Here is an 18404-nt window from a genome sequence, read left to right on the forward strand (position 1 = left end):
CCTTTTATATCCTTTTGACATTATGCGTGTACATTTTGATAAAACACTCAATTTAACAGTTGGATCCAATACGTTTACACTCTAACTAAAGTAAATTATGTTAAACAATTCCAATAGTAGTGTGTTTTCATGAAGTTATTTCCGAGGAAAATCCCTAATTTTGGCATGTCCCACATGATTGTCCGACTTATTTTAACCAGCGGTTGGAACCAAAATTATTTTCCAATCATTTTTTTCTGAACAGCACCATTATTCGTGCACCATTATTACTGCACCATTATTAGTGCACCATTTTTAGTGCACCATTAGCACGTTTTTGGTTCCATTCCACTGTTTCGACCAGCAAAATACAGTTCTGAACTGTTCGAACCAAAAAAAGTAACCGTTTTATATAGTTCCTTTCTGTTCCTTTTGAAATCAATTTTCTTTTAACATTAAATGACTTCACCAATCACTGCGAATAGAACAGCTTTCTATGGCGGGGGCAAGCTATAGTTATTTATATGAATTGGACAGACAAGTGTAGGGCGCGAGATGAGACTGACATTTTGCGGGTGGAGAGAGGGTGGAGGAGGAAGCTTGGCTTGAAATGCATCTTCTTATGACATGCATTATCTGAATTAGGCCCACAAAATTATACCTACGGATGAGCTGCTTCTATGAAGGAACTTTGAATGTCTCTGAACTTCCGAGAGTTAGCTTAACGCTGGACCAGAGCTGGCTAGATTGAGATTCCCAGTGTGTTATCCCTCTGCTTTCAACTATCTAGAAGCACAACCAAATTCCAATGGAAAATATATAGGATTTTTGGATTAGTTGTCACCTAAATGTGTTATCACTGCGCTTTCAACCATTTAAAAGCACACCAAAGTTCAAATGGGAATTCAATGTCAGATATTTAGTTGATTTAAATACAACATCTTAATGTGTTATCGCTGTGCTTGATCTAATAGCACAACCAAATAACCTGGATTGCAGTTAGTTGAGATTACGTTAAAGTACATGGTGCAAGTGATCAATGCCGTTTGAGATTTTGTGCAGATTATTATAGCAATTGTGAATATTTCCACAGACCTGAGACCCTGAATGCTTTCTACGATTACATAAGAATACATTTATTGTCACAGTAACCTCAAAATGTGTCCATGGATGCGTTACTAATTTTATGGTTGAAATACTGTTACATTAGTTTGTAAGATAGCCTTAACATTAGGCTATTTACTGTCTTGTAAAAGTAATATTGAATTGTGTTTGGTTGACAACGCAACCAAATATCAACATTTTAAAGGAGGTGTACGGTATCTACTGCTTGGATAGTTCCATCTGAGCCACGGCTTAATTCTATTATTTAACATCTCAACCAAAAATAAAAGTTAAAGAATAGGATCAAATCAAACTGTATTTAAAATTAGCTCCTATTTAAAATGTAGTCCTATTCTTTAACTTCGATTTTTGATTGAGATGGAGATGTGAATCCAACATATCAATCAATAAAAATTTTATAAAGCCCTTTTTTACATCAGCCAATGTCACAAAGTGTTATACAGGGTTAAAATATAATAATCACAGTGGTTGTGATTATTCAGCACCTCAGGAGTAAATTGGAGTCAGTTGGCTTTTCATAGCCGATCATTCAGAGTTGGAGACAGCAGGTGGGTAGAGAGAGAGTCGAAAATATCAGGTCCGGGACAAGGACACATAAACTATTGCAGCATAAATAATGGATGCCAAGAACAGAAGGGTCGGGAGACACTGTGGCCACGTCCGACGATACCCCCGGACAGGACCAACCAAGTAGGATATAACCCCACCCACTTTGCCAAAGCACAGCCCCCACACCACTAGAGGGATATCTTCAAACCACCAACTTACTACCCTGAGACAAGGCCGAGTATAGTATAGATCTCCCCCACGGCACGAACCCGAGGGGGGCGCCAACCCGGACAGGAAGATCACGTCAGTGACTCAACCCACTCAAGTGACGCACCCCTCCTAGGGACAGCATGGACGAGCACCAGTCAGCCAGTGATTCAGCCCCCTTAAATAGGGTTAGAGGCAGAGAATCCCAAGTTAATAGGATTTTTACCATATTGTAAAAGTGATATGGAATTGTGTTTGGTTGTCAACTCAACCAAATATCAACTTTCGAAGGAGATACATCTTCTGCATGGATAGCTCCATCTGTGCCACTGAGTCTGGTTTTAATTCCAGTCTGTCTACAAATTAATTTTTATTTTGGATTCACGTCTTCATTTCAACCAAAAAGCGAAGTTAAAGAATAAGACTAAATCAAATAAAAGCAAACTTTAAATACAGTTTAATTTGATTTAATCATATTCGTTAACTTTTTTGTTTGAGATTGAGACGTGAATCCAACATTTATTATTAACTTGTAGATTCCATTTGAAAGGCCTAAATAGCATCATTGATGTATGATTAAGTAGGGTTCCATTTCGTTTGCACTGTTGAACCTACTCTTTGGAATGACTTCAATAGCAACAGTGAATCTATTAAGTAGAGATTTCTCCCAATTTTTTGTCATGATAGTACCGTACATTGGTAATAGCCAGTGACAAATATCAAAGCTAAGCAGCACTGGGCTTGGTTAAAACTCTGGATTGGAGACCAAATGAATAGATGTAGATATATCAAATCTCCAGTAAAATGTTTCAAATGTACAAATTCAACATATTTTATACAAGGTTTGTCTATGTTGAAAATTGGTTATGATGACATAATCCTATGGTAATTTGACCATCAAAACAACCGTTTACTACGTTGATGACTTTCTTTGAATCCAATATTTTTTCCAAGTAGGTTCCACATCACAATACATTGACAAATGACAATGAAACAACGTTAATTTAACCACTTTGTTCCCAGTGGGTAGTTACAGTGCTTCGGAAAGTATTCAGACCCCTTCCCCTTTTCCACATTTTGTTACGTTCTGCCTTATTCTAAAATAGATTAAATAAAAACATTTCTTCATTAATCTACATACAATAACCCATAGTGACAAAGCAAAAACAGGTTTTTAGAAATTTTGCAAATGTATTAAAAATAAAAACCTGAAATACCTTGTTTACATAACTGTTCAGACCCTTTGCTATGAGACTCGCAGTTCAGCTCAGGTGCATCCTGTTTCCATTGATCATCCCTACAACTTGATTTGAGTCCACCTGTGGTAAATTCATTGGATATGATATGGAAAGACACACACCTGTCTATATAAGGTCCACAGTTGAAAGTGCATGTCAGAGCAAAAACCAAGCCATGAGGTCGAAGGAATTGTCCTAGAGCTCCGAGACAGGGTTGTGTTGAGGCACAGATCTAGGGAAGAGTACCAAAACATGTCCGCAGCATTGAAGGTCTCCAAGAATACAGTGGCCTCCATCATTCTTAAATGGAGAAGTTTGGAACCACAAGACTCTTCCTAGAGTTGGCCGCCCGGCGAAACTGAGCAATCAGGGGAGAAGGGCCTTGGTCAGGGAGGTGACCAAGAACCCGATGGTCACTCTGACAGAGCTCTAGAGTTCTTCTGTGGAGATGGTTGTCCTTCTGGAAGGTTCTCCCATCTCTGCAGCACTCCACCAATCAGGCCTTTATGGTAGAGTGGCCAGATGGAAGCCACTCCTCAATAACAGGCACATGACAGCCCTTTTGGAGTTTGCCAAAATGCACCTAAAGGACTCTCAGACCATGAAAAACAAGATTCTCAGGTCGGATGAAACCAAGATTGAACTCTTGGGCCTGAAAGCAAAGCGTCACTTTTGGAGGAAACCTTGCACCATCCCTATGGTGAAGCATGGTGGTGGCAGCATCATGCTGTGGGGATGTTTTTCAGCGGCAGGGACTGGGAGACTAGTCAGGATCGAGGGAAAGATGAATGGAGCAAAGTACAGAGAGGCCCTTGATGAACGCATGCTCCAGTGCGCTCGGGACCTCAGACTGGGGCGAATGTTCACCTTCCAACAGGACAACGACCCTAAGCTCACAGTCAAGACAACTCATGAGTTGCTTCGGGACAAGTCTCTGAATGTCCTTAGTGGCCCAGCCAGAGCCCGGACTTGAACCCGATCGAACATCTCTGGAGAGACCTGAAAATAGCTGTGCATTAATGCTCCCCATCCAACCTTACATAGCTTGAAAGGATCTGTAGAGAAGAATGGGAGAAACTCCCCAAATACATCTGTGCCAAGATTGTAGCATCATATCCAAGAAGACTCGAAGGCTGTATTCGCTGCCAAAGGTGCTTCAACAAAGTACTGGGTAAAGGTTCTGAATACTATGTAAATGTGATATTTCATTTTTAAATTTGTAATATATTTGCAAAAATATATATATAAAAAAAACTGTTTTTGCTTTGTCATTATGGGATATTGTGTGTAGATTCATGAGGGGGAAAACAACAATTTAATACATTTTAGAGTAAGGCTGTAACTTAACAAAATGTGGAAAAAGTCAAAGGGTCTGAATACTTTCCAAATGCACTGTATGTTATGTGGGTGGACTGAGAGTCTGAGTCAGTCCACCCACATACACTCGCACCCCTTCCACCTCACCAGTCTGTCTGCCACTCGGTTAGAATTACAGCACACTGAAGTGGCTATGTGTCTCTATCTGAAGCGAACACAACAGGGAGGGCAGGGTGACAAAAAAAATCCCATGTCACAACGGTGCGAGAGAGAAAGAGAGAGATGTAATAGAAACAGAAGGTTTTGTTGTGTCCTATTTTGTGATCTGCAAGTCTGTTCTGGAGCGGACTGCGTTTCATCCTCCGCCTGTCAGTTCTCATGGAATTTTCCCCAAGCCTGCGCCAATATAACTTTAAGCATTTTTCCAAACTCTATTTAGCAAGCTAGGGAGCTCGTAGAGAGAGGGCTCTGCAGCTCAACCTCTCCCACAGAAGTTCCATATGGACGACACGTGGAGGGAGATCTGCCAGAAGCAGCTGGTAGCACTTTAGGAGTTCAGGCTCCCTACAATTTCATTCTAAATGCGTAATACACCTGCTGTTTATATTCCCTGTTCAGATCTGCTACAAGCCAATATAAAGTACATGGCAAAATGCAGTGATAATAGAGTAATGATTGGGATCATTAGCACATGCTGCGGGGTCTTTGAAGCGGGTATAACATGGTGTCATTGTTACAAAGTATGAAGAGCTCAGAAGCCGAATACTTTAACAATGAAGTGAAAAGGTTTTCATCTGAATGCTATGCTACATTAAATTAATATAACTAGACACATTTCAAATCTGTTCTAGTGGTTTATATGATTATAACCGTGAGTTATTTTGGTGTTGAAGATACTTGCTTTCAATTGTAAAGGATCTGTACTTTGTTACACACTTAACTGTATATGTGTCAGCTCATGGGCCTGGCCGTGTACAACAGCATCACTCTGGACATCCGCTTCCCTCCCTGTGTCTACAAGAAGCTTCTGACCCCGCCCGTGGTGCCGTGTGACCCCGATACCCCCGTTGGCATGGCGACCCTCACCCTGGACGACCTGCAGCAGGTCATGCCTGTATGTACACGACACAAGCTGTGACTCAGCTCTCTTAGTTACCCTCTCTCACTGACATTCTTTCCCAATCACACTGCACTCTTCACAAGTACAATAATATTGCTTGCAGTGGTAATAAACCATGGGAAAGTAACATTTGTTTACTTGCAAAGTACTGCGCTTTTCAATAATAATAATGTATATAATCAAATGAATGGATGTGATGCTTATGAGAGTACTGGACTGTTTTAGAAAGCTTTACATGGTCTCTGAAGGGTTTAGTGTTGATCTGTATATGAATATGGTCCACTGGGCAAACACTGGTTGAATCAATGTTGTTTCTACGTCATTTCAATGAAGTGACGTTGAACCAACGTAGAATAGACGTTGAATTGACGTCTGTGCCTAGTGGGTGATGTATGGTTGCTAGACTAAGATGTTATATACACTGTGTTAACTGCAATATGCCATTGTTCCTACTTATAGCTAAATGTACAGGAACACATGCAATACTCATAAATAATGTACTTGTAATGATGTGAGTCACAGTACGTACATTGCACTATTGATGCCTGGGGTCTAAAGAAATCCTCGTGCGTCACATGCGTGTGAAATAATCAACCAGGCTCACATTCCATACAGTCCCAGAGTCTCACCCTGCCACCAGTCTTGTTATAACAGTATGGCTGCAGCCAAGGTGATATGAGACTGAGCTGCAGCCAGGTCTCAGAGGTGCCGTTACAGCCATCATCACCTCACACCCTGGTAAAAGCTGCCCATAGATGTCACACACAGGGAGCCCAACACTGCTGATGACGATCTCCTGGTGATGGCAGCTTTTAATGTTTTTTTATTGAACAGGAAGATTCAAGGATACCAGGCTAGCAGTAGTTTGTTAGCTGTCTAGGAAGAGAGATGGAGAGGAGCGATACAGTTCACGTGGCATGACATGCTTTTCTTTATATTTTTTGATGAACTCCCAAATGAATATTCTGCAATTGCCATCAAATGTATGCTTTGTTGTTATAAGATTTCCTTATATAATCCTGTAGTTCCTCATAATATGTTGATTTTTCATTTGCTAGTCAGTGATTGAAGCCTTGACGTTTTCCAATATTCACCAGCAGAGGGGTGTCAAGCCCAACTTTTGCACATTGCCACTTGCATGTTTGATGTCCACAAACTCAAAAGAACAAACCAAATCTATATTAAATCATATGCACATACAACACATTACTGTCACTAAGACTGGTATTTACCTGCTTTTGGTGTAATTGTATAGCTTTTTATGCGGTATGCATCTCATTTTGCTGCGTTTTGTCGAGTCAGCCTTGCTGAGGCCAGATGTTGGTTTTTACTGGGCAGCTGGCCTTCTCTTTGCTTACATAACGGCCTCTGGGCGTTTATTTGCTCCCCGTTGAATACTTTTTCCTAAATTGGTGGAGGATAGGGAAAAAGCTACTGCAAGTTCTTTAAAAAGACATGCTAATAGTGCCCGGCACTGACGTCAAACACATGCAATTGTTCTTCAAATTATTTTGCATTGTAAAATGTACTACATTTTATGAGGTATGGATTGGAAAGCATAATGTCATGTAAAATACATACAGCATATAATGGTTATTTTGTTTCCTCAGTACGTTTTCTAGATTGTGTAGTGGCAAAGGCTTTACATGATTCTCTTGTTGTTTTGTCTTACAATTCCATTACTGTAATTCAGTAAAGTCAGTCATTAGATATCAATAATAAAATGAAGTCAGATTTTCCTCCATGAAACATTCTATGAACATAGTGTACTGTGCTGCATAGGGCAGTACACTCAGGTTTTTTTTCTATTAGTCCTTCACATATTTAGAAGAAGACATAGACTTCATAAAGACTAGTTGCAATCTACAGTAGCAGTCAGACGTTTGGACAAACCTACTCATTCAAGGGTTTTTCTTCATTTTTACTATATTCTACATTGAAGAATAATAGTGAAGACATCAAAACTATGAAATAACACATATGGAATCGTGTAGTAACCAAAGAAGTGTTAAACAAATCAAAATAGATTTTAGATTCTTCAAAATAGCCACCCGTTGCCTTGAAAACAGCTTTGCACACTCTTGGCATTCTCTCAACCAGCTTCACCTGGAATGCTTTTCCAACAGTTTTGATGGAGTTCCCACATATGCTGAGCACTTGTTGGCTGCTTTTCCTTCACTCTGAGGTCCAACTCATTCCAAACCATCTCAATTGGGTTGAGGTCAGGTGATGCAGCACTCCATCACTCTCCTTCGGGGTCAAATAGCCCTTACACAGCCTGGAGGTGTATTGTGTAATTATCCTGTTGAAGAACAAATTATAGTCCCACTAAGCACAAACCAGATGGGATGGCGTATTGCTGCAGAATCCTGTGGTAGCCATGTTGGTTAAGTGTGCCTTGTATTCTAAATAAATCACAGACAGTGTCACCAGCAAAGCACCCCACACCATCACACCTCCTATTCCATGCCTCACAGTGGGAAACACCTACTCTGCGTCTCATTTGGACTCAGATTTACACCGACCTAATGTCTATTGCTTGTGTTTCTTGGCCCAAGCATTCTCTTCTTCTTATTGGTGTCCTTTAGTAGTGGTTTATTTGCAACAATTCAACCATGAAGACCTGATCCACGCAGTCTCCTCTGAACAGTTGATGTTGAGATGTGTCTGTTACGTGAACTCTGTGAAGCATTTATTTGGGCTGCAATTTCTGAGGCTGGTAACTCTAATGAACTTATCCTTTGCAGCAGAGGTGACTCTGGGTCTTCCTTTCCTGTGGTGTTCCTCATGCGAGCCAGTTTCATCATAGCACTTGATGGTTTTTGCGACTGCACTTGAAGAAACGTTCAAAGTTCTTGAAATTAAATGTTCCGGATTGACTGACCTTCATGTCTTAAAGTAATGATGGACTGTTGTTTCTATTTGCTTATTTGAGCCATGTTTTTGCCATAATGTGGACTTGGTCTTTTACCAAATACCAACCCTACCTTGTCACAACACAACTGATTGGCTCAAAAAAATCCACACATGAACTTAACAATACTTTTTTTGGTTACTACATGGTTCCATATGTGTTATTTCATAGTTTTGATGTCTTCACTATTATTCTACAATGTAGAAAATAGTAAAAATAAAGAGAAACTCTGGAATGAGTAGGTTTGTCCAAACTTTTGACTGGTGCTGTATATAAAAAGCATTGCTTATAGATTTAGTCTTGTGTTTCAGGATCTTGCTCATGGGCTGGCAGAACTTCTCAGCTATGAAGGCAATGTGGAGGAGGACTTCTGCACAACTTTTCAGGTTGGGAAAACACATAAATTCTTGTTCACAGTAACACTTGTGAAACATAATATCTTTGACTTCACCATAATCAATACTGTTGCAGCACAAGGGAAGCGCTCCACTAAATGTGATGATCATTTTAGGTGTCACAGGAAGAACTAGGTGTGATTAAGTCCTACAATCTGAAACCAGGAGGAGATAAGATTCCTGTCACCAACCAGAACAGGAAGGGTAAGTGAGGAGTAGACAGACTGCCAAAGACCAGAGAAAAGACAACTGTCCTGCAGGAGCATGTGATATCTAACAGTGCCTTTCAGACTATGTGGCATTTGCTTGTTCTCTCATAGTTGAATGATTGTTTGATTATTCTTGTCTTTGCAGAGTATGTCCAGCTGTACGTAGATTTCCTGCTGAATAAGTCCATTTACAGGCAGTTTGCTGCCTTCTTCTATGGCTTCCACAGTGTGTGTGCCTCCGATGCCTTGTTGGTAAGAATATCAAGACTTTTACTATCAAAGTGAATTAATACATTCATTCTAATTGGTGTGAACAGCTGTAGAAAACCATTATGAATTCCAACTGTCATTGTAGGTTTTAGGAATTCAGTATATCACTTTCACTGAGAATTCAGTGGACATCATTTCAGTGCCAGCTAGTCCTGTTTGAAGTGTCAGGAGCCATGAGTTTAGTCAACTCCTATAGAATGTTTTCTGATTAGGCAGCATCGTGATCGTGAGGCCCGGAGAGGCAACGAGGAGTGCAGGATTGGAAGCTCAACTGTGAGTGCGTGCATGTGTGTGAGTGAGTCTACTGTTCCTCGCTGCCTGTTCACAGAGGCTCCCCACCCCCTCTCTTGGCACAGGCCTCCTAACGGGGGTGTTGTGTGTGTGTGTGTGTGTGCTCTGTCTCCACTTAGTGACCAGGGCTCTTTGGGCCAAAAGGGGGAGGCTCATATGAGTGGCCTATTTAAAGAGTACGTAGGGAACCACAGTGGCAGGGTTGACGTCCACCATGAATATCAATCAGACAGACCACAAATCTGCTGTATTCATGCAGAACCAGCCCAGCTTTAGGGTTAGATTTGCATGGTTTAACATGGGAGGATCTGGATCACTCTGGTCGTTGTCAGTTGGTTTCCCAATAGTTCCTTAATTGTTGCTAGGCTCTGTGAACCCTGTGAGTATCCTCACTGATCTGCTGACAGAAACCTATCAGCATACTGTGTAACTGTTTCTAGGCCGTCATTGAAAATAAGAATTTGTTCTTAACTGACTTGCCTAGTTAAATAAAGGTAAAATAAAAATACAATAAAAACTAGCAAGGAGTGAAATACAGGTAACTGCCAAAATAAAGGAAACACCGACATAAGGCGTCTTAATAGGGCATTGGGCCACCACGAGCCAGAACAGCTTCAATGCACCTTGGACTAGATTCTACAAGTGTTTGGAACTCTATTGGAAGGATGAGACACCATTCTTCCATGAGAAACGTTGTCTCAGGCGCCACTCCAGAATCTCCCATAAGTGTTCAATTGGGATGAGATCTGGTGACTGAGACGGCCATGACATATGGCTTACATCGGCCATGGCATATGACTCAGCAAAAAAATAAACATCCCTTTTTCAGGACCCTGTCTTTTAAAAATAATTAGTAGAAATCCAAATAACTTCACAGATATTCATTGTAAAGGGTTTAAACACTGTTTCCCATGCTGCTTGTTCAATGAACCATAAACAATTAATGAACGGTCGTTAAGACACTAACAGTTTACAGACGGTAGGCAATTAAGGTCACAGTTATGAAAACTTAGGACACTAAAGAGGCCTTTCTACTGACTGAAAAACACCAAAAGAAAGATGCCCAGGGTCCCTGCTCATCTGCGTGAACAGGCAGGGCATGCTGCAAGGAGGCATGAGGACTGCAGATGTGGCCAGGGAAATAAATTGCAATGGCCGTACTGTGAGACGCCTAAGACAGCGCTATAGGGAGACAGGACGGAAAGCTGATTGTCCTCGCAGTGGCAGACCACGTGTAACAACACCTGCACAGGATCGGTACATGCGAACATCACACCTGCGGGACAGGTACAGGATGGCAACAACAACTGCCCAAGTTACACCGGAACGCATAATCCCTCCATCAGTGCTCAGACAGTCTGTAATAGGCTGAGAGAAGTTGGACTGAGGCGCTTGTAGGCCTGTTGTAAGGCAGGTCCTCACCAGAAATCACCGGCAACAACGTCGATCTGTGGGCACAAACCCACCATCGCTGGACCAGACAGGACTGGCAAAAAAGTGCTCTTCACTAATGAGTCGCGGTTTTGTCTCACCAGAGGTGATTCGTGGTCGGATTTGTGTTTATGGTCGAAGGAATGAGTGTTACACCGAGGCCTGTACTCTGGAGTGGGATTGATCTGAAGGTGGAGGTTCCGTCATGGTCTGGGGCGGTGTGTCACAGCATCATCGGGCTGAGCTTGTTGTCATTGCAGGCAATCTCAACGCTGTGCGTTAAAGGGAAGACATCCTCCTCCCTCATGCGGTACCCTTCCTGCAGGCTCATCCTGACATGACCCTCCAGCATGACAATGCCACCAGCCATACTGCTCGTTCTGTGTGTGATTTCCTGCAATACAGGAATGTCAGTGTTCTGCCATGGCCAGCGAAGAGCCCGGATCTCAATCTCATTGAGCACATCTGGGACCTGTTGGATCGGAGGGTGAGGGCTAGGGCCATTTCTCCTAGAAATGTCCGGGAACTTTGCATGTGCCTTGGTGGAATAGTGGTGTAACATCTCACAGCAAGAACTGGCAAACCTGGTGCAGTCCATGAGGAGGAGATGCACTGCAGTACTTAATGCAGCTGGTGGCCACACCAGATACTGACTGTATCTTGTATCTTTTTGACCCCCGCTTTGTTCAGGGACACATTATTCCATTTCTGTTAGTCACATGTCTGTGGAACTTGTTCAGTTTATGTCTCAATTGTTGAATCTTGTTATGTTCATACAAATATTTACACATGTTAAGTTTGCTGAAAATAAAGATAGGACGTCTCTTTTTTTGCCTGGTTTATATATTTTACCCCTTTTTCTCCCCAATTTTGTGGTATCTAATTGTCTCATCGCTGCAACTCCCGTACGGACTCGGGAGAAGCGATGGACGAGAGCCATGCGTCCTCCGAAACACGACCCAACCAAGCTGCACTGCTTTTGTATCCCTCATTTACTCAGGTGTTTCCATTATTTTGGCAGTTACCTGTACTATATCAACCATCCTTAATAGGCAAACCATGGTCCATATCTGGACCCAGAACAGTGTCATTGTGGACCGAAGGTGACATATGCACAATTAAGACATGCCAAAATGTTAATAATTGCAGGAAATAAGTTTTAAAACAAATATTTTCTTTCCACACTATGGTAAAATGTGTAGAATTACAGGAAATTAGCTTTAAAATTGCAACATTTTCTCTCCACCAACAAGAGGTGTGTGAACAGTTTGTCGTGCCTGTGTTGGGGTAGGCGTTTATTACTACACTGATAAATGGCAATGTGCATCTGGACCTTTGCCACCTAGGAAATGTGTGTGAATTGACCCTTTCTAATAGTATTTCAGTACCCCTGGACTACACCAAGTAATCAATCAATTAAAATTGACAAGATTAAAATAGACTGGGGTACTGCAATTAACTGTGTGTAGTGAACTGTCAGATGAGCTGACAGCAGTGAGCTCAGGGATGTGTCTGGACAAGGATTCTGCTGTACCAGCAAAAACAAATATTTGACTGTTCAATTATCTGTTTGGTGTACGTGTCAGTGAATGCCAGAGTTGGTATTTACTGTACGCCACAACCTACCCGACCCCACCACAAACCACAGTTAAACATTAATTAGCCTAACTGCTTTTCCCTTTGCAGGAAATGTAGCATGCTGATTCATCCTTTTTATATACTGTAGATAGAAAAGAAACGCAAAAGTAGAAATCTAGTATGCATGTACCAGCAATACCATTTTCAACAGGATCAACCCCTACAAAAATATCCATAAATTATAATACACATAATAATTCACATTTCCTGTTGCTGCTGGATTATTTCCCTGCTGCAGCAAACTGGGTCAAATTAATATCCTACATTTTTATTAGTCCACTCAGTTCTTGCAAATCAGGAGATTTTCCCTCTTTGCTTTCCAAGGCAGTGCATGCACCTATAAACAGGCTCCCTCTATACATGTATGTTCATGCTGGTCAATGCTAGTGTGACAGTGGGATAGAAACATGTAATGTACATGTAGGAAAAGTCAGCTATAGCCCCCCCCCCCCCCCCCACATAGCCCCACGCCAGCCAAAGCAATCGTCTTTCAAACCAGCTCATTGTGACAGTTACGCAACAGTTGTCTACGCTCTCATTGGTTATGCAACTCTGCTTTGACAGTTATACCAGCTGCCTGGTGGGGTGAGGGAGGAGGGGGTGTGGCAGACAGGGTTTGAACCGACCCAGATTCTTCAGTAACTCTATATCCCAGCTGGAACTTACCTTTGGCTTGGCTTGCTCTAACTCGTCACCGGGTTGTATTTCTGTTTGCACTCCTCGGACACGGTGAAACTCTGTGAGGGGGTTGTGCAGACCGTGCACTGCCTGACACAGACGTCTGGGTGTGTTTTGATAAGGTGGAGTCACAGATATGAAGAGTGCATGGGAGTGAATGTGGTCAAGGACCGAGTGATACAGAGAAAATATGCAACTATGTCAAATAGGGTTTGCAAAATGAGGCCAAATGTCAAGTTAACAACAGATTGGATACTGTATCTGATAAATACAGTTAAGACAGTGTGTGACACAATGATCCATGCATATGGCACGCTGATCATGCACCCCATGGCCTTACTATGACACTGTACCATAGTCATTGATTGCTCTGTTTAAGTGCACATTTTGTGCAGCACTAGTGCAATGAACAGGGATTCATGATTGACTACCATGGTCGTAACTAATTGTCTTGTGTCATGCAGTAGGTTAGTTTTAAAGGGCAACTCCACTTCCTGATTTAGCCTTTTTTTTCTTTTTCATTAAGAAATGCTAGCAATTAGCTTCAGCCGGCTGGTGTGCGACTGTGGCAAAGTTGTTTTGACTTTGGATAGCCTAGCTCTGGGGCTAGTTAGGGACCGTCAACACAATGTAAATGAGACAATATTTTCATGTTGCACACCTTTTAGTTTTCTCATGAAATGCTTTCAATATTTGTATTTGAATTTCTACAATGTATAATTGGTTTGAGGTTTTTAAGTCATTGAAATTTGGAGCTATTAGAATTTTTACATATTGTCCAATGTACATTGTGTAATTTTACAGATAGTCGCTAACAAGCCCTACAGGGATATCCAAAGTCAACCCAAATTTACCACAAGCATTACAATTGGGTTGCTTACAGCTGTAGTCCGAATTGATGATTACTTGTGCTGCCAGCTGTGTTTATGTGGGTAGGATTGAAACAAACTCAAATGTACGCTGGGATGCAGTAATGACTACAAGTCTCACAAAACTGTGGCTGACCAAAATTATCCTATTTCCACTTTGTAGTCAATTCTGACAGTAGAATAAATATTTCTGACACATATTGTTGCCACGTAGGCTGTTTTCTAAATGAGAAGTGTCTCTTTAATGGACAAAATTCCATCCCGTTGGGCACATACTAGTTGAATCAACGTTGTTTCCACGTCATTTCAATTAAATTATTTTGAACCAATGTGAAATAGACATTGAATTGACGTCTGTGCCTAGCAGGATGGTAGTGATTGGTTGTCTTGTGAAATCCTGTAGTTTCACTGGAATCCCAGGTGTCCTGTATTTTCATATCCTGTAGTTTTTCTTGTCATACTACCATGATATTGATTCCTTGTCTTGTCACTTTGTTTTAGTTGCTGAGGCCAGAGGAGGTGGAGATCCTGGTGTGTGGTAGTCCCAACCTGGACATGAGCTCTCTGCAGAAGGCAGCCCAGTATGAGGGCTACAGCAAGACTGACCCCACCATCAGGTACTGTAAACCCATCATCATATCATTCATTTTCCCATCATTTTGTAAAAAGGCCTGATATTAAAGCCATTATCCTGAGTTTCTAAATGACCATTGAACAGTAGGAAATATCCCAGATGGTGCATTTAACGCAGGGATGAGCCCTGACCTCAACCTCATCGAACACCTTTGGGATGAATTGGAGCACCGACCGCGAGCTAGGCCTTCCATTCAGCCACAAGAGCATTAGCGAGGTCGGGCACGGATGTTGGGCGATTAGGCCTAGCTCGCAGTCAGCGTTCCATTTTCATCCTAAAGATGTTCAATGGGGTTGAAGTCAGGTCTCTGTGCAGGCCAGTCAAGTTCTTCCACATTGATCTCAACAAACCATTGCTATATGGACCTCGCTTTGTGCTCGGGGGCATTGTCATGCTGAAACAGGAAAGGGCCTTCCCCAAACTGTTGGCACAAAGTTGGAAGCACAGAATCGTCTAGAATGTCATTGTATGCTGTAGCATTAAGATTTCCCTTCACTGGAACTTAGGGGCCTAGCACAGACCATGAAAAACAGCCCCAGACCATTTTCCTCCTCCACCAAACTTTACAGTTGGCACTATGCATTCGGGCAGGTAGCGTTTTCTTGGCATCCGCCAAACCCAGATTTGTCCATCGGACTGCCAGATGGTGATTCATCACTCCAGAAAATGTGTTTCCACTGCTCCAGAGTCCAATGGCGGTGAGCTTTACACCACTCCAGCTGACGCTTGGCATTGCGCATGGTGACCTTAGGCTTGTGTGTGGTTGCTCGGCCATGGAAACCCATTTCATGATGCTCCCGACTAACAGTTATTGTGCTGACGTTGCCTCCAAAGGCAGTTTGGAACTCTCTAGTGAGTGTTGCAACTGAGGACAGACGATTTTTACGCGCTACACCCTTCAGCACTCGGTGGTCCCGTTCTGTGAGCTTGTGTGGTCTACCACTTCGTGGCTGAGCCGTTGTTGCTCCTAGACGTTTCCACTTCACAATAACAGCACTTACAGTTGAGGAAGCTCTAGCAGTGCAGAAATTTGACAAACTGACTTGTTGGAAAGGTGGCATCCTATGACGGTGCCATGTTGAAAGTCACTGAGCTCTTCTGTAAAGCCTTTCTAATGTTTTTTTTATGGAGATTGCATGGCTGTGTGCTCGATTTTATACACCTGTCAGCAACGGTGTTATTGAAATAGCCGAATCCACTTGTTTGAAGGGGTGTCCACATACTTTTGTATATATAGGGTATACACTGCATTCGGAAAGTATTCAGACCCCTTGACTTTTTCCACATTTTATTACGTTACAACCTTATTCTAAAATTGATTCAATATTTAGTTTTTCTCATCATAATACCCCATAATGACAAAGCGAAAACAGATTTTTAGCCATTTTTGCAAATATATTCAAAATGTAATAACACAAATACCTTATTTACATAGGTATTCAGATTCTTTGCTATGAGAAACGAAATTGAGCTCCGGTGCATCCTGTTTCCATTGATCATGTTTCAACAACTTGATTGGAGTCCACGTGTGGTAAATTCAATTGATTGGACATGATTTGGAAAGGGAAACACCTACCCACTTGGGAGCCAGGCCCACCCACTGGGAACCAGGCCCAGCCAATCCGAATACATTTTTCCACACAAAGGGCCTTTATTACAGACAGAAATACTCCTCAGTTTCATCAGCTGTCTGGGTGGCTGGTCTCAGATGATCCCGCAGGTGAAAAAGACGGATCTGGAAGCCATTGGCTGGCTTGGTAACACGTGGTCTGCGGTTGTGAGGCCAGTTAGACATACTGCCAAGTTCTCTAAAAAGACATTAGAGGTGGCTTATGGTATATGTCTTATTTAATTTTCTGGCAACAGCTCTGGTGGACATTCCTGCAGTCAGCATGCCAATTGCATGCTCACTCAAAACTTGAGACATGTGTGGCATTGTTTTGTGTGACAACTGCACATTTTAGAGTCCCATTTTTTTGTCCCCAGCACAAGGTGCACCTGTGTGATGATCATGCTGTTTAATCAGCTTACTGATATACCACACCTGCCAGGTGGATGGATTATCATGGCAAAGGAGAAATACTCACTAACAGGGATTAAACAAATTTGTGCACAAAATTAGAGAGAAAAAGCTTTTTGGAACTTTTCTTGGATATTTTTTTAAGCTCATGTAACATGATGCTAACACTTCACATGTTGTGTTCAAAAAAATAAAGGGAACACTTAAACAACACAATGTAACTCCAAGTCAATCACACTTCTGTGAAATCAAACTGTCCACTTAGGAAGCAACACTGATTGACAATACATTTCACATGCTGTTGTGCAAATGGAATAGACAACAGGTGGAAATTATAGGCATTTAGCAAGACACCCCCAATAAAGGAGTGGTTCTGCAGGTGGGGACCACAGACCACTTCTCAGTTCCTATGCTTCCTGGCTGATGTTTTGGTCACGTTTGAATGCTGCCGGTGCTTTCACTCTAGTGGTAGCATGAGACGGAGTCTACAACCCACACAAGTGGCGCAGGTAGTGCAGCTCATCCAGGATGGCACATCAATGCGAGCTGTGGCAAGAAGGTTTGCTGTGTCTGTCCGCATAGTGTCCAGAGCATGGAGGCACTACCAGGAGACAGGCCAGTACATCAGGAGATGTGGAGGAGGCCGTAGGAGGGCAACAACCCAGCAGCAGGACCGCTACCTCCGCCTTTGTGCAAGGAGGAGCAGGAGGAGCACTGCCAGAGCCCTGCAAAATGACCTCCAGCAGGCCACAAATGTGCATGTGTCTGCTCAAATGGTCAGAAACAGACTCCATGAGGGTGGTATGAGGGCCCGACGTCCACAGGTGGAGGTTGTGCTTACAGCCCAACACCGTGCAGGACGTTTGGCATTTGCCAGAGAACACTAAGATTGGCAAATTCGCCACTGGCGCCCTGTGCTCTTCACAGATTAAAGCAGGTTCACACTGAGCACATGTGACAGACGTGACAGTCTGGAGACGCCGTGGAGAACGTTCTGCTGCCTGCAACATCCTCCAGCATGACCGGTTTGGCGGTGGGTCAGTCATGGTGTGGGGTGGCATTTCTTTGGGGGGCCGCACAGCCCTCCATGTGCTCGCCAGAGGTAGCCTGACTGCCATTAGGTACCGAGATGAGATCCTCAGACCCCTTGTGAGACCATATGCTGGTGTGGTTGGCCCTGGGTTCCTCCTAATGCAAGACAATGCTAGACCTCATGTGGCTGGAGTGTGTCAGCAGTTCCTGCAAGAGGAAGGAATTGATGTTATGGACTGGCCCGCCCGTTCCCCAGACCTGAATCCAATTGAGCACATCTGGGACATCATGTCTCGCTCTATCCATGCACCATAGACTGTCCAGGAGTTGGTGGATGCTTTAGTCCTGGTCTGGGAGGAGATCCCTCAGGAGACCATCCGCCACCTCATCAGGAGCATGCCCAGGCGTTGTAGGGAGGTCATACAGGCACGTGGAGGCCACACACACTACTGAACCTCATTTTGACTTGTTTTAAGGACATTACATCA

General features: G+C 42.7%; 1 protein-coding gene across 1 annotated transcript in view; it reads left to right on the forward strand.

Moving 5' to 3' along the window:
- The window catches only part of hectd2 (HECT domain E3 ubiquitin protein ligase 2), a 34271-nt gene that overhangs the window by 12984 nt on the left and 2883 nt on the right, over positions 1–18404 (forward strand). Inside the window, exons 15-19 of the mRNA XM_036955836.2 lie at positions 5371–5529; positions 8761–8835; positions 8961–9048; positions 9199–9305; positions 14732–14847. Of these exons, the coding sequence (XP_036811731.1) occupies positions 5371–5529; positions 8761–8835; positions 8961–9048; positions 9199–9305; positions 14732–14847 (545 nt within the window). The remainder of the gene's footprint in view (positions 1–5370; positions 5530–8760; positions 8836–8960; positions 9049–9198; positions 9306–14731; positions 14848–18404) is intronic.

This window comes from Oncorhynchus mykiss, chromosome 20 (assembly GCF_057628025.1).
Source record: "Oncorhynchus mykiss isolate SJ-2025 chromosome 20, ASM5762802v1, whole genome shotgun sequence".
Lineage (NCBI taxonomy): Eukaryota > Metazoa > Chordata > Actinopteri > Salmoniformes > Salmonidae > Oncorhynchus > Oncorhynchus mykiss.